Source organism: Ophidiomyces ophidiicola (genome assembly GCF_022830035.1).
Source record: "Ophidiomyces ophidiicola strain CBS 122913 chromosome Unknown scaffold_10, whole genome shotgun sequence".
Taxonomy (NCBI): Eukaryota; Fungi; Ascomycota; class Eurotiomycetes; order Onygenales; family Onygenaceae; genus Ophidiomyces; species Ophidiomyces ophidiicola.
The window spans coordinates 285,111-300,314 of NW_026054650.1; the positions used below are offsets into that span (position 1 = coordinate 285,111).

The 15,204-nt window shown below is 45.7% G+C and overlaps 4 protein-coding genes across 4 annotated transcripts; 2 read left to right on the forward strand and 2 right to left on the reverse strand.

The window, feature by feature from the left end:
- Positions 1–468: 468 nt before the first annotated feature.
- LOZ57_003210 (uncharacterized protein) lies at positions 469–3,861 on the forward strand (the record flags this gene model as incomplete). Its single annotated transcript, XM_049252261.1, has 2 exons — positions 469–648; positions 700–3,861. 2 exons carry the CDS (start codon positions 469–471, stop codon positions 3,859–3,861), a joined length of 3,342 nt encoding a protein of 1,113 aa, XP_049108765.1.
- Positions 3,862–4,758: 897 nt separating this feature from the next.
- On the reverse strand, positions 4,759–5,819 carry LOZ57_003211 (uncharacterized protein; the record flags this gene model as incomplete). The annotated part of the gene is made up of 3 exons (XM_049252262.1): positions 4,759–5,151; positions 5,211–5,615; positions 5,757–5,819. The coding sequence occupies 3 exons, from the start codon at positions 5,817–5,819 to the stop codon at positions 4,759–4,761; spliced, it is 861 nt and encodes a 286-aa protein (XP_049108766.1).
- Positions 5,820–7,553: 1,734 nt separating this feature from the next.
- WDR6 (WD repeat-containing protein 6) lies at positions 7,554–11,203 on the reverse strand (the record flags this gene model as incomplete). The annotated part of the gene is made up of 3 exons (XM_049252263.1): positions 7,554–8,291; positions 8,344–11,130; positions 11,186–11,203. The coding sequence occupies 3 exons, from the start codon at positions 11,201–11,203 to the stop codon at positions 7,554–7,556; spliced, it is 3,543 nt and encodes a 1,180-aa protein (XP_049108767.1).
- A 331-nt stretch (positions 11,204–11,534) lies between these two features.
- On the forward strand, positions 11,535–14,933 carry RAD2 (DNA repair protein rad2; the record flags this gene model as incomplete). The annotated part of the gene is made up of 1 exon (XM_049252264.1): positions 11,535–14,933. The coding sequence occupies one exon, from the start codon at positions 11,535–11,537 to the stop codon at positions 14,931–14,933; it is 3,399 nt and encodes a 1,132-aa protein (XP_049108768.1).
- Positions 14,934–15,204: the final 271 nt, after the last annotated feature.

Consider the following 15,204-nt stretch of genomic DNA (forward strand, 5'->3'; position numbering starts at 1 on the left):
CGGTATCTATGTAAAAGGTTACCAACCGATAGAGACGAACCCGAGTCAAAAACACCAGTTCCATCCATTTCAGCCTCACTAGGAGTTCGTTTGCCAGAAAGCGCAATTGATGCTGTCGCTTCAGCATCAACACCACGACGTCACCATGTCGAAACCTCGGCCAATCATCGTGGCTTATGTCACACAATGATGTATTACTAATTTGCCGGGGGCGGTGAAGACGCGTTCTAGTCGTGTCATACCGCGCTAATCCTAAATTAGCAATATTGCTCCTGGTGAGTCGTCACGACGATGAACAAACGAGGAGACGATGTTTTAAAAAAAGATCCATAACTATGTCCTATATGCGATGCTCAAAAAATATAAATGCCACTATGTGACCCAAGTCCTCGAAACAGCTACTTATCCCGAAGAGTCAAAGTACAAATACCTCGAAAACGGCCATTATAATGACTATACCTATCAACGATGGATCTAATGAAAAACTGGATTCGTCACCATGTACATGCGGCCCTTGGGTTCTACTTGGACGATTTACCGGATGAAAGAAGCTTTCGACAGACTTGCTCCAAATTCTCCGGCTCGGAGATGAACGACCATTATGTTCGAATCAAGATTAATGACCGACAAGCGGTTCAAGTAATCAAAGTAACTTGCTAGTAACCCGAGGATTTGCTATTGAAGCTAACAGTACAGTAGTGGCGGGATTTCACTTCCCCTATAGAGGCAGTTCTCTCGGATTCTTTCTCCAGCATCAATGCCCGATTTTCAGACGATTCGGTGGCAAGATATGTGCGCGAAAAGAAGGCCGGTATTCGGGTAAACACGAAGGGAGCTCTTATAAAAATTACCGATTTTGACGTTCTTGTGAGCCGAAAGTCACGTTCAGTCCCTGTTATCCTACTCTATATTCGGCATTTTGAAGTTCTAGGTTGTGAAGGGACAGGGATGTTTGGTAGCCCCCGTCACGTCTCGAGCTATCCAACAATATCGGCTTTAGCAAAAGAATGCCAAATAACCCAAAAGAATGCCGTCGAAAACTCCCTGGATACTTCAATAGTACATTTGCAACAACCAATCCTTGATGAAGATAGTCAAGGGACGGACGTCCCTGAGTCGTGTTCCACGTCTCAGGCGGCATTCTCAACACAAGTCGGACAGAATAGAGGGTTGAAATTCGAAAAGCAACAAATATCTTTTCCCTTGAACTCCCCAACTTACCTATCCGCTGATACCCTGCTGAGCCTTCTGGCTCCCCATGGGTCAAAACTCACCGGTGTCGTTACTACACCACGGCAAACGTCAGCCGCTGAAAAATTTCCCCATAGTGTAAATACGATGCTACCTCCATCAATCAGAAACTCTTGTGCTGTCACACCTCGCGGGCGTGGGAATTCCTCAATGGATTCGATGAAAGCGCTCAGCTCCGAAGATGAAGAGGAGTCCTTTGAACTCTGCGTTGGGAAGCAAAAGTCTTCTACCAATGACGACAGTATAATTCAATCTTCATCATTGGCAGCTGCACCAAATTGTACAAGTAACAGTCTAGTCACTAAGCTAACTAATCAAACCCTAGCATCTGCAACGCTGGAGCCCCAACCCACAGAAGAGGCACCCAATGATGCGGACCCATGGAATGGCTGGAGCCGTATCAGCTGGCGGGACATCTTTATCCCTAGGGATCAACAAGAGTTGATCGATAACCTTGATTCCTGGGTTCCGCCCGCAGCAGGCCGATCCTTGCCCCCCGGGCGTGTTCCCCTAGCACTACTCCAGGAGTGGAATAACAAACAAATTAAACGCAAAGCGGTGAAAGATGCAGTGCAAAACAAGAATAGCTGCTCCCCCAAGCCTGGGGCATACGAGAAACAGTTCGCGTCACTAGGTTCTATGTCGCCTTTAACATCAAGCCTACCTCCTGCCAGCGAATTTGACGAAGATATATGGCCCCCATCCCCAATTGATGATCGTTGCGTTCCCCCTGATAGTAGCCCTGGAAAATCTCCGATTCCAAATCGAGGTACAATTCGTGATATACGTACAACTCAGCAAGCTGATGACCAACCTTATACTGCTACCCACAACGCACAAAAGATATTCGTATCACAAATTCATCGTCCTGGTTTTGTTGAAATGAGCGGAATATCGGCAGCACCCGAGATAACATATTCTGACAGCTCTGATATTGAATATTCTATTCCAAGGGGGCTTGATACCTCCACCCAGGAAAATCAATCAGGTTCAGTGCCCTGTTCTGGTCTTTCTCCTCCAGCACTTAGACCCGTCTCTTTTACACAAGTGCAACGTTCACCTGATATTGCTATTATCCGTGCTCAAAGTCGAATCAAAACCGCTTCGTTTTCGGGCCCAGAATGCCAGCAAGATGGTCCAATCCGATCTAGCTCAGATATAGTTGTCCCCGCTACTTTCGGCAGTGTAAGTACAGCACAGCAATCCTTGCCTGCAAACAGTATGCAGAAGGTAACAGAAGCCACCACACAGTCGTCCGCTTCGAATGACACTACCAGTGACGGTTTTGAGGCAAGTCAACAGTTAGTCTCTGAGTTAGGCAGCTCCATTGCATCTCCTGACTCACGACTGTTGAGTACTTGCTCTGTTAATGCCTCTCTTCCAGCAAACAGTCGGGGTATGAGCATCTTGCCACAGTCTTCACGTACTGATTTAGACCTTGTATCCAAGGAGAGAATAAAGCGAAACAGGGATAGCTGCTACATTCAGTCACCTTCTGCCAAGCGCAGAATTGTTGATACAGAAGCAGACCAGACCCATCAACCATTAAGAAGAAATAAAAACCCAGAGAACCAGATACAAGTTGTCAGCATTCGGCAAAATTTCTTTTGCAGGGCATTGTCTTCCACTGAGGTTGATAAAATCTTCCATAAATTTAAACAAGCGTACAGCTCTTACAGCGGCAATTTTCATGCTTTCATTCATTCCTGTCTCAAACTTCTATCACTACGTTCAAAAGGATTCCTATCGAAATCCATACTGTGGGACGATTTTGTTTACCAGGAGGCCGCTCAATACCAAGATTATATCAAGAAGTGTCAAAACCAAGAAACATTACCGATTCCTTATGAACAATATTTTTTAAAATATATTACAGTGCCTTCTCTCAGGAAACGGAATTTGACTGGAAAAAGCCTAGAACTTATCCTCAGACTGAGTCCAGATATTCACGAGAATTCCAGGGATCACATTATATCAAGGGCAGAGACAATCTTGGAGTCAAAAGTGGATGGATTAGTCAAGGATAGTAATCTAGAAATATACCAGGAGAGAAGTCCTAGCGATTCCATTATTGTTGAGGCAAATGGACTGGATAAGAGAGGAGGCGATAGACCGGACTCGCTTTCCATTCCTGATAGTGAAGAATGGCATGGCTATGAGACTCATGAAACTGCCAGCGTGGAGCTTGGTGATACAGATGATTCCAGGGTTTTTCAATCTTCTCAAAAGCTGAGCTTCGTCAACTTCGAGCAAACGTATATGGAGGAAGAGCCGGCAGGATACTTGGGAGGTGAAGAAACATCTTCTCATAGTAGTAGCGAGAACAGTCGCCGGACCCTCAAACCTACAGAGACACCTGCTCAGGGGTCAGAAAATGCCATCGAGAGTCAGATATTTCCACCGAACGTCAGTAGGGACAAGAATCAATATTTCGCTGTTGATTCAGGTGCAATGTTGAATGGCCCAATAGCACAGGAGGAACGTCCTATTGATGAAGCATTTTTCACCACAGAATCGTTATACCCTCCTTATCGGCCCCCCAAAGTCTCTACCAAAAAGCAGTGTAGCAGTTCCACAACCGCTGAGACTTCAACCCCAACATCGAATTAGTGGAGGGACCGAAATACCCCATTTAAAAACTTTGCGCGGCAATATGTGAACTTGCACGGGGAGCTTGGACGATATCGTCAACCTGGGAATGCTGAAGCAGTTCCGGTCGACGAGAATGGTGTTATTCTTCCGCAATCCTTATGTAATGAACCGGTAGAGGGGAGGATGAATAGTATGGGTTGGAAGATGTGATGTTTAACGTTGACATTTGCTGTGACTCATTTGTTTGAGAAGCTTTAAATAAATGTACTATTAAGACTCTATATCAAATATTGAGAACGGAAAATAGCCAATAGAAGTGTGCAATCCAGAGAAATGGTGTATTCTCAGAGCTGACGGACACCGGTTCTCGACAACTACCCACTAAGAAGTACAAAACTACAAGATTACAACTGGGTGCCATGCGTCCATGCAAACGATGAAAAGAGTACTCAATACTGATAGTTTATATTTTGGAGGGAATTAGGGCGTACAAAGACAGAAGAAGAAGCAGGAAATTTACCATCGCTAGGCTTAACCCAGAACAAAAAATAATACCATCAGGTTGTCTCTTCCTCCATATTCCCAAAGATGAACAAGGGAAAAGACAAACAAACTACAGGGTATCAGAATTATCCATTGACAACCCAGTCGCAATGCACAGCTGCACTCTGATCATGAGAAAAAAATTTGCTGAATTCAGGCACGACACTATCTATCCAATCTAAAAAAAAAGGGGGTATAGACGTATGTATATACAGAGAATTCGTAAGCACTTGATTTAAAAGTCATGTAGTTGGTCGTTACTTTCCAGTTTAAATGGGTAATACTCAAGAACTCCGAACTCATTGGGCTCCGCCGAATAATAGAATACAAAGGCAACCAAGGAAATAAAATTAACGAATTCCTCAAAGTCATCTATGCGCGATGGTCACCTCTATAGGGTTCGTACGCCGGACCATGCGAAGGGGGCATAGGATTCAGAGGAACCGAGGAGCCTCCCATGTTGTTACCCGTGTAAGGGCTGGAGACACGCTCGTAAGAGTATGGTGCCTTTTCGGCATCGATGCCATCTTTCGATTTTGTTTTGTGATCATATGGAGATCTTCCCGAGCAGCAGCAAACACTGCACAGCCAGAACACGCAGCCAGAAAATGCAAACAAGGAGGCGAGCCAGGTGATCGCGAACATACGTGCGCCCATGCTTGCCGAGATGTTGAAGGGCTCTAGGCCAACAGTAACCGCGCCGGAGACGATAGTGTACAGTGCTGATGCCGTGACCGAAGCAGTGATAGTGCATAGAGCAGTGGCCTAATCATTTGCTGTTAGCACTCATGTTTGCGCGTCTTGAAAAGAATTTTGTCACGTACGGCTGCAAAAATAGTTGTTGCGAAGCTGCCCCATCGGCTAAAGATGGCTGAAATGCCAACCAGGAGCTGCACGACACTCGCCGCAATGGAAATTGCATATGCAATAAATAACCATTTGGCGACTTTCTTGTATGCATTGAGTCCATCTGCGAGGCCCTTAGGGTAATAGTTCTTCACGGTATCGCCCAAGCCCCACACTTCAACTGGATCAAACCAGTATTTTGACTTTCTTTCGGAGCACTGGTAGTTACTGCCATCCGCATTTCCAGAGCAGTGGTTGTAAAGGCCGACGATATATTCCTCGCGCAGCTTATTAGAAGATTTGGCCAGTTGCAGGCCTTTTTGGATTGGAATAAGCGATTTGTCAAGGTTTCTAGGATTTGTGTTTATATCTTTTAAGTTTGCCTACATGTAGTTAGGAGTTAGTACGTGTTGGAATGGGTGACGCGACTAGAAATGCACGATGAATCTCACCCTGAAAAAATAAATGTCGTTTAAAGGAGCGCTGGGTTTGGTTGAGCCCAAAGCGACTAGTACAAGGCATACTAAAGTCGCAATCGAAAGCATATAGGGCGTGAAAATACACGCGACTCTCCCGGCCTTGCCCATTGTTCAGTGGTTGAACGGGGTGCTGGTAATTTAGACTGTTATAGATCGCAAATGACGGTGGGTAGGCGACCTTTAGGAGGAAGATGTCTAGTAGCAGGTAGTTGAAATGAAGAGATGGCTATTTGATAGACCGTGACGGCATGGAGTAGTGATAAAAAAATCAGCCGGTGAAGAGGAGGCGACGCGGATTTTAAGCTGACGATAACGCCAAGTGAAGGATGCGGTCGAAGGACCGTGATGACGCGCTAGGGCGGGCTGAACGTGGCTGGAGGGTGGCAGGAAGTCTCCACGCCTGCCCGAATCAGGCAAGAAAGCAGTAGCCAGCGGGACCTGCCGTTGTGAGCCGCAGCGGGTTGGCGCCAACAGCCAATCAGAGCGTCTATAAAATGCCACTACCAAGGAGCTGGGCGCTGACTAACTAGCGTGTTTCTATATTTGAATCTTGGCGGATCCAAGCCTCATTGGTGGCTGTGAGGGCTAGCTAGCCGTTTCACCTGTTGCGCTCGCGATCGCAAGCCCTCGAACAGCGAACTCCCGCTCTGGAACGTCACTTTCATGGCTTCCCAGCACAAAATGTTGCTGCCTACATCCCACCACCAGCACTGCCAATTGACGCTTAGAACGAACGCTCACCCTAAAAAAGGCTGTTTCAGACGCCATGGCCGCGTATGACAGGAGTTTGATGACGATCATCAGCTTGGTTAGGCACTATGGAGCATGGAGTACCATCCCAAGGACGGAGTATGTACATAGTGTCATGCAACATGCAGCTATAAGCTGGACTTGCATTAGGAGAGCTTCTCTTAATATAGCTGGGTCAGAGTACGCTTTGGCCATGTACTCCGTATACCGCCAGCATTCGATGGACCGTCAGGTCGCTCTCCAGTAATAAAATAATAATAACTAGTGGATTTGAGAAATTACCTTCAGCTGGCAAAGGTCGTCAGGGTTGGGCTGCTTGCAAGGGTGATGGAGCTAGAAGCCATTGTCTCCAGCCAAGAAACCCCGGCCCCATATTTCCTCGGACTTGACGAAATCCCATACACGCCACAAAGCTGTAGGTTCAGTCCTATTTGTATGGGGTAATAAAAGGTCACCTAACTACTGAATCCCTTCGCTAATAGCCTATGGAGAAACTCCATATAATATGCTCTCACGATATCGGTATTTGCCGATAGAATCTCGTCACACGGACAGATGTGGGATGAAAATGTCCGCGGGAATGCAAAATTTCGCAGACATGGGTAAAGGCCAATTTTTAACGATTGATAAGCCTTGACCCCTTCAAATACCCTATTCTTCGTGATTACCTGTGCCACCCTTTTGTCTGCTATGGGGAGCTCCGTATAGAGTACGGAGTACGGAGTAGAGTTCGCTTTATTGTACTCTATGCCATGGCTGCTACGGAGTACTCCATACCCTGTCACGATGTTTTATCCATCAAAAGTTTCATACCCAAGTTATTGTTGCAGATTGGACAAGGGCATAACAGTTAACTATGTGAGCCATCGACTATGAGCTTCTCCTCGGCTTGTCTTTATAGTTTCTTGGGTGCTTCAGATCGGCATGAGGGCCTATATTTTCTCGGGCGTGTACAGAGTGCGGAGTAGCATGCCTTCTTGTGCGATGCTTATTTACTCCGTAGGCTGATCCCATCGCCCCTGAATTTCCGTCGCGTTTCTGAGTATAGAGAAAATCTCATGTGGTTATTGTCATTCCAATCCGCCGTTTAATTCAACAATCATTCACTCGCCATATATCCATACCCACGCCACACGCTACCAAGTACTGCTGTATTTGGCCGTTTCCATTGGCAGTAAATACTTCCATTGATGATATATCCGCAACAGCGGTATATAAGTCTCTCTTTGGGGTAAGGGTAATAGCCCTATCTTTAGGCTCGCATACGTGAATAGACCAGATTTTCAACCGCTGGTCATTGCCTGAAGTTGCGATGGTAACTTCATACCCATCATCAAGGTGCCTGATATCTCCAATTACAGCTATTGCGTTGATCGCGGACGCATGCGCTTGAGGTAGCAAAATGAATGAGTATGATTCCCCTTGTTCGCCGGACTCAGATCCTGAAAAATCAAGCCGTGAGACTGACAGTGCATTATCATCGCCCCCGCAAAATGCCAAAAAATCGGTTTCTGAGATCTGGAGCATTTCCAAAGCCTTGATACTACTCCGGTGTACAGCGTACCGCTTTCCGTATTTCAACTCAACGGGTACCATTGGAAATTTATATTTCGATTGGTGAACACTACTTTTTCCGTTTGCGTTGAATATCAAGTCAGCCAAACCTGATAAGTTCCACAATGCGATGTGTCCGTCAGTTGATGTTGTAATTAAAAATGACTGCCGACCAGATATAACAAAACGGACATGCGTGAGACAGTTGGTAGAATACTGGCCCTGTGCTATAAGTTTAAAAAAGCCGTCTTCAAAATTCGGATCGCAGTAGAGAACCTTTTTAGAAATGTTAGAAAGTCTCCAATCTGCATAAGGCAAAGCAACATACCGCAATAGTGGAGTTGGAATATACTAATGCCAGTAGGAAGACATCTTCGTTTCCAGGCTTAAGTATATCAAAATGCGTAATCCGAAGATCAGATACAGGCTTGCTCTTCGGGCACTCTCCTAAAAGTAAAGCGCTAATGCCAAAGTTAGGAACGACCTGTATTCCCCAAACAAACATCTCTTCGCATCCTGAGCTACTGAAAAGAAATTTCCCACAAGGCGACCACTGCAAGTGTTGTATACCTGCTGTGTGCTTCTTTAAAGCTTTTTGACAGCGGAACATTCCATTAGAAAAAATATCGCTTCGTGCCTGCGGTAGAAAGAGGCGTATGGTTGTATCTTCGGCTCCGGTGGCAAATACTATGCTAAGAATTCCCTGTGGGCCTGGCGGAAGGCTCATAATAGAGGCTGATTTGATTTCCCGGCCATGTCCCCCAGCCAATACAACTCGATGAGAAGAATTGGCGCTTGAAAACATATGTAGCCGGGAAGCTTTGGTCCAGACACACGTTTTTCTCCCTCCGTAGTCTGTTTTGTATGTCCAGACACGGTGACAGCCTCCACAGTTTGCTGCCATTAGTTCCGTTTGCGCCGATTCATTCCACACTATGAAGTAAATGCCTTTGAAACCATACAGGATTAGATCATTTGTTTCGTTATCTAAAGTAGCGCCTTCAACATTCGGGCCAAAAGGAGGACTGGCTTTGTGAAGAGTACGAAGAGTGATTAACTTGGATGCTGAATCCCTAGAGTGAATGGAGTGAAGCTGGTAGTAGCCATCCCTTCCCGTAGTAACGACGTGGCTATGATCGTGTTGCCCAGTAGGTTGCCCTAGGGCGATGATGGAGGTAATGGCATCGTTGCCATGAAGGGAGGAAGCAAGGAAGGTACAGTTGGCTAGGCCAGATTCTAAAAGGGGGCTCATATGATATATCGCAATGTCTCCATGCCTTGAGCCTAGAACCAACCAGGACGTAGCTCTGATATACAGTGCGGCTGTGACCAGAAAACTTGGGGGCAGATTCACTGTTATTTCAGAAAGTAACTCAGGATCAGGATCTGTTCGCAGAGTAAAGAAAATTGCTGTTGAACTGTTAACGAATGTGGTAACAAAAGAGGTGTATGAAGCCCCGGGTGCGGATGGGACGTATGATGGCACGTCCATTGCATATATCCCCGATGGTTTCGATTCCGTCTGAAGAACGTTCCTAATTGAATTGGTGGGCAAGTAATACAGCCATATCATACCGTTTGGTGCTCCGATAATTCCCACTTGTTCTTTGGGGTTCCCAGAAATGACGTATTGCGCTGCAGCCCCTTCAAGTGTTGTTACCATACTCCAAGACACCATCATTTCTTTTTTGCTTCGAGGCACAGGTAACAGACTCCCAAGGAGTAATTTTCCCTGAAGAGTAATTGCAATGAAGCTGACATCAGAAACAAAAGCATAATGAGCAAACCTTCCTTCTTTTTGTGCGCTCCCCTCAAAACACTTGTGTTTCAATCCTAGCTGACTGACGACCTCATCAGCTGAATACCCACCAGAAAGTTCACCTAAAATTTGCAAGCAAGCACCATTCCGATCAAGAGTGAATGAGACTAAACGGCCGTCGGCACCACCTGAATAAACCTTAAAAACTTCAGCATCGTCGTCGTCGATGGCTATTGCCCATATATTCTTGCCAGTGTGATATGTGTGAGTTGATATATGATCGATTGTGACAGGAAGGGCTGTCTCCATTTTCTCTGGTTGGAGTTCAAACTTCCAGAGTTGACAGGTTCCATCTTCTCCACGAGATAGGATATTATATACTAAAGTAGCTTGAAGCAGACATATGTCTAGAAAGTAAACTCCCCATATTCTAGATGCATGCCCCATTCCTTTTGCTATGCATGCTTCCTGGTTAGGAATATCGTCGGCCGATAGCCCAAATCCGGTTGAGTTTGACGTCCTACTCCTAAAAGGATCATTTCGTCCCTCATATTGAGAGGAGCAGCAGGTAGATATATCCCAGACTCTTATAGTTCTGTCATCGCTGCAACTTGCCAAGTACCGCCGGGCCAATGTTTCACCTGGAATATGTACTTCCTTGGAAATGTTAACGCCGAATATTGAGCCTTGGTGGCCAGAAAAGTAGCGACTGATACGTATTGAATAATCTGAAAATTTATGTTCTGCAGAGTGTGTGCGTATATGACATTCCCAAACAATAATCTCGCCGAAAACGGTGCCAGAAGCAACCAAAATAAGGGCAGGAGAGATCCAAGCGATGTCAGCAGAGTACAGGATTGGCTTCAGCTCAGAGGCTATCTCATAAAGCCGAAATATAGAACCTGCTTGGTTTGAATTGTCTTTCCAACACAGGCCAAAGATCACGTTATGCGCCGTGATTAGACATCCTGTGTGCATTGGTGAGCCTGGAACGTCTTCAGTGGAAGTGTAAAAGTCGGCATCCAAAATCCAGTCGGGGCAAGTAAACTCTAAGCTCGAGGTTGTCAAAAGGATGCTTTTTTCTAACGCGTGCTCTGCTATCTTTAGGTCCAATAACCGGAGGGATTGGCCTCCCCAAGCAAATATTTTGTATGTACATCCCGGCTGGGCGGAAGCGAAGCCCAGGATTTTGATGCCATGGATATTGTTTCTTTGAAAAATCTGGCAGCGCTGCAGCAACCGGCCCGTAGCGTTGTCATTTACGACAAGGCATGGGCCATGGCCGCTTAGAAGGAGCTCACGGCCAGATACTTTGAGGACTTGAATCGCCGTTATTGGCAGGCAAGCGTCCACATTCTACAAATTGTTAGCTATTCAGTTTCACAGATGCTTTGCGGGTACGATGACGGACCTCTAATGCGCATGACATCGAAATGTCGTTGAATTACTGCGTCAGTGAAAGTACCCCAACCTTTTATCAAATTTTGCTGATAGCAGCCGAGAGCCCGTTAAATTAATTAACTACCCTTGCTTAGTCATATATGGATTTTTCGCGTAATCACGTGGCGTCGCGTTTCGTCCATCCATTGGGTGGCGTTGAGCCTCGATTCAGAATAGGCAGACATTCAATCGCCAGCAGAAACAGTCGGTCAACTTATTAGCAACTGCTTGATATGTTCATTACCTCGGACTGGAATTTGCAATGTTCTACTTTCCTTTGCTACTTCTGGACTCAGTTCTAGGGCCCTTGCACGTAGATAATGGGTGTTACAGGTCTGTGGACTGTGGTTAAGCCATGTGCTCGGCCTATCAAACTCGAAACACTTAACAAAAAGAGATTAGCAGTTGATGCCTCCATATGGATATACCAGTTTCTGAAAGCGGTTCGCGATAAGGAGGGTAATGCTCTCCGAAACGCTCACATTGTGGGTTTTTTCAGGCGGATCTGCAAGCTCCTCTACTTCGGTATAAAACCGGTTTTTGTTTTTGATGGGGGAGCGCCGGTATTAAAACGGCAGACGATAGCATCTAGAAAAAAGAGAAGAGAGGGCAGAAGGGAGGATGCTGCTAGGACTGCAGAAAAATTACTGGCAGTCCAATTACAAAAAAGAGCTGATGCCGAAGAGCTGAAAAGAAAAAAACTGACGTCTCATGAGGATGAGGAGGCTCAGGAACCTTTGCCGGAGAACCTGGTTTATGCAGAGGAAGTCTTCATGACTCCAAAAGAAAGGGGACAAAACCGTCAATTTCGAAAGAAAGATGCCTATCACCTTCCAGAACTGGATGTTTCTCTGCAAGAAATGGGGGCTCCTAATGACCCCAGGATCATGTCGCATGAGGAGCTAGAAGAATATGCCCGGCAGTTTCATTCGGGAGAAAATATAAACCTCTATGATTTTTCCAATATTGATTTTGATAGTCCATTCTTTCTAAGCCTGCCAGCTAGCGACCGGTATAATATCCTAAACGCCGCTAGGTTACGGAGCAGGCTAAGAATGGGATACTCGAAAGATCAATTGGATACCATGTTTCCGGATCGGATGGCCTTTTCAAAATTTCAGATTGAGCGGGTTACAGAACGCAATGATCTCACTCAGAGGCTCATGCATATCAATGGTATGAACGACGATAATCCAATCTACGGCTCGAGCTCGCGTATTGCCGGAGATAGGAATAAAGAGTATGTTCTCGTGAAGGACAATGGCGTCGAAGGTGGTTGGGCGCTTGGAGTTTTAGGCAATCGCGAAGGAGAACAAAAGAACAAGCCCATTGATGTTGAGGAGTATAGCAACCAACATTTGACACAGAATTTTGATGAATCGGAAGATGAAGATGTTGAGTTTGAAGATGTACCGATTGAGGGACTTAACCGACTTCCGAAGCTTCCAATATTCGAATCGGGCGTTTTCGATGAATCGATTCGACAGAATGTGCTTGAATCAGCAGAGAAAAGGCAAGAGCTCTACAATTCTCGTCAAGAAGCGGCAGGATATGGAAAAGATATGGTAAAACTTATTGACGATGATGAACTCTTTATACCAGAGTCGCAAACCACTTCTAACATACAAAAGTATGATTCTTTATTTAAAGAAAATGACGAGGAAAACCTGCGCCGTGCTATTCAAATGTCACTGGAAATACCGCCTGACGAAGGAAATGATGACGATATTATGATAAACGAATCAATGGAAGAGACGTCAAATATTTTCAATCCACGGCCAGAAGCACCCAGTAGTGCTGCTCGGGAGCTATTATTAGATACAGATGATGATGATATGGATTTGTTCGCCGCCATAACCAATTCAGCACCTAAGAAAGCGGCGCCTAAAACGCAACCAAATTCCTCATTTGACGGTTTGCTCCCATTCAAGCCATTCAAAATCACCAGAATTTGTGAAAAACCAGATCACCAGACGAATATGATTGATGAGAATGCTGGTGGATTCGAGCCGATAGGAAACAAGGCTTCAAAGGAACCTCCCATTCTACCTCCATGGTTTTCTGGGAGCTCTCAGAGGAAGGAATTTATCGAACATGAGACCGATGATGGTTATTCCGGTAGAGATCAATACCCTCAAACTACCCAAGCCAGTGAATTAGTATCTTTATCCGGAAACCCGGAAATAATAAATCTGGATGACGATGTGCCCCTGATATCCTCAGCTATCGGAGCCGATTCTAATAAGTCTTCGGTTCCATCATGTCCACCCCACGACATCAGATCCAGTTGTCTGGGCCAGGCAAAAATACAACAATCATCCACGACGATAATAGATTCTAAGAGAGTTGCAAATACCAACTCCCCAATAGGTATCCAATTCGCTTCGAGCAAAACAAATAACACACCAGCTCCACAAGAGAAGTCACTTTCCCCAGAGTTTGAAGATGTGGGCAACCGTGGGCTAGAATCAAACTCATACCCAGTAATTTCATTTGAGCCCCCAGGTACTGCCTTGGCAACCAACTTTGAGGAAGAAGATGACTACTCAGACCCTGAAGATGCCGAGCTGATACATCAGCTTGCTGCTGAGACAGAAGAGCACGCAAGATTTGCTTCAACCTTGAACCTAAAAAGTCAAGCTGAAAATGCAGTTGACTATGAACGAGAGTTGAAGCAACTCCGTGCTCAACAGAAGAAGGATCGCAGAGATGCGGATGAAGTATCACAGATCATGGTCACAGAATGCCAGCAGTTACTACAATTGTTTGGCCTTCCTTATATCACGGCACCGATGGAAGCAGAGGCTCAATGTGCGGAATTAGTATCATTGGGCCTCGTTGATGGAATCGTCACGGATGATAGTGATATATTTCTATTTGGAGGTACAAGAGTATACAAAAATATGTTTAATCAGGCAAAATTTGTCGAGTGCTACCTTACTAGTGACCTAGAAAAGGAATATGCACTTGACCGCAAAAAGTTGATCAACTTTGCCCACTTGCTGGGCAGCGACTACACTGAAGGCATCCCTGGCATTGGCCCAGTCACTGCCCTCGAAATACTCACGGAGTTTTCTACTCTTGGACAGTTTACTGATTGGTGGTCCAAGGTCCAAATGGGCGTCAGCATTGCAGAGGATGTTCATTCTAAATTTAGAAAGAAGTTCAAAAAGAATGCAACGAAACTGTTTTTACCTCCTGCGTTTCCCGATAAACGCGTCGAGACAGCGTATTTAGAGCCCGAAGTTGATTCTGACCCTTCCTCGTTCCAATGGGGAGTCCCGGATTTAGAAGCACTTCGCCACTTTTTGATGTCTACGGTCGGATGGTCCCCAGAGAGAACCGATGAAGTCCTCGTCCCAGTCATCCGTGATGTCAACAGACGGGAGCTAGAAGGCACACAAGCCAATATCACACAATTTTTTGACGGGCCCCAGGGCTCTGGCGCCTTTGCTCCACGCCGTCGGGCAGCTGGCCCGACTCGCATGGAAAAAGCGTTTTCTAGGTTGAGACAAGAAGCTGAAATTAGACGCAGCAACGCTTTAGGAGACGGTCCGGCCACTCCAATCGACACCGATACCGGAGAAGCGGAAACCGAGCCCGCCACAAAATCAGCAAAAAAGAGGCAAAAGAAGAACCAATCGCTGGCCGATGGAGATGTTTATTCCAGCCAGACAGCGGCTAATAATAAGAAAACGAAGAGGAGAAAGGTTTCCTGATTTGATAGTTAAGTTTGGCCAGTGAAGGCGTTATAGTTACTCTTGGCTTCCATGGCATCGTGAACTTGATTTGGGCATTTTCCAATGGCTTGATTTGCCAACCCGACTGGTAGCCATTTGATTTAGTGAATGAGTTGTACCGTAGACCGGTGAAAGCCGTCTTAACAACGCCTCCCAGTATTCACAATTAATCAGCTTGATGGTATAGCCACGAGGCCGTATCGTGCTCCGATCATATCTATGATCTCATATTTACGTAGGATTTAAACAA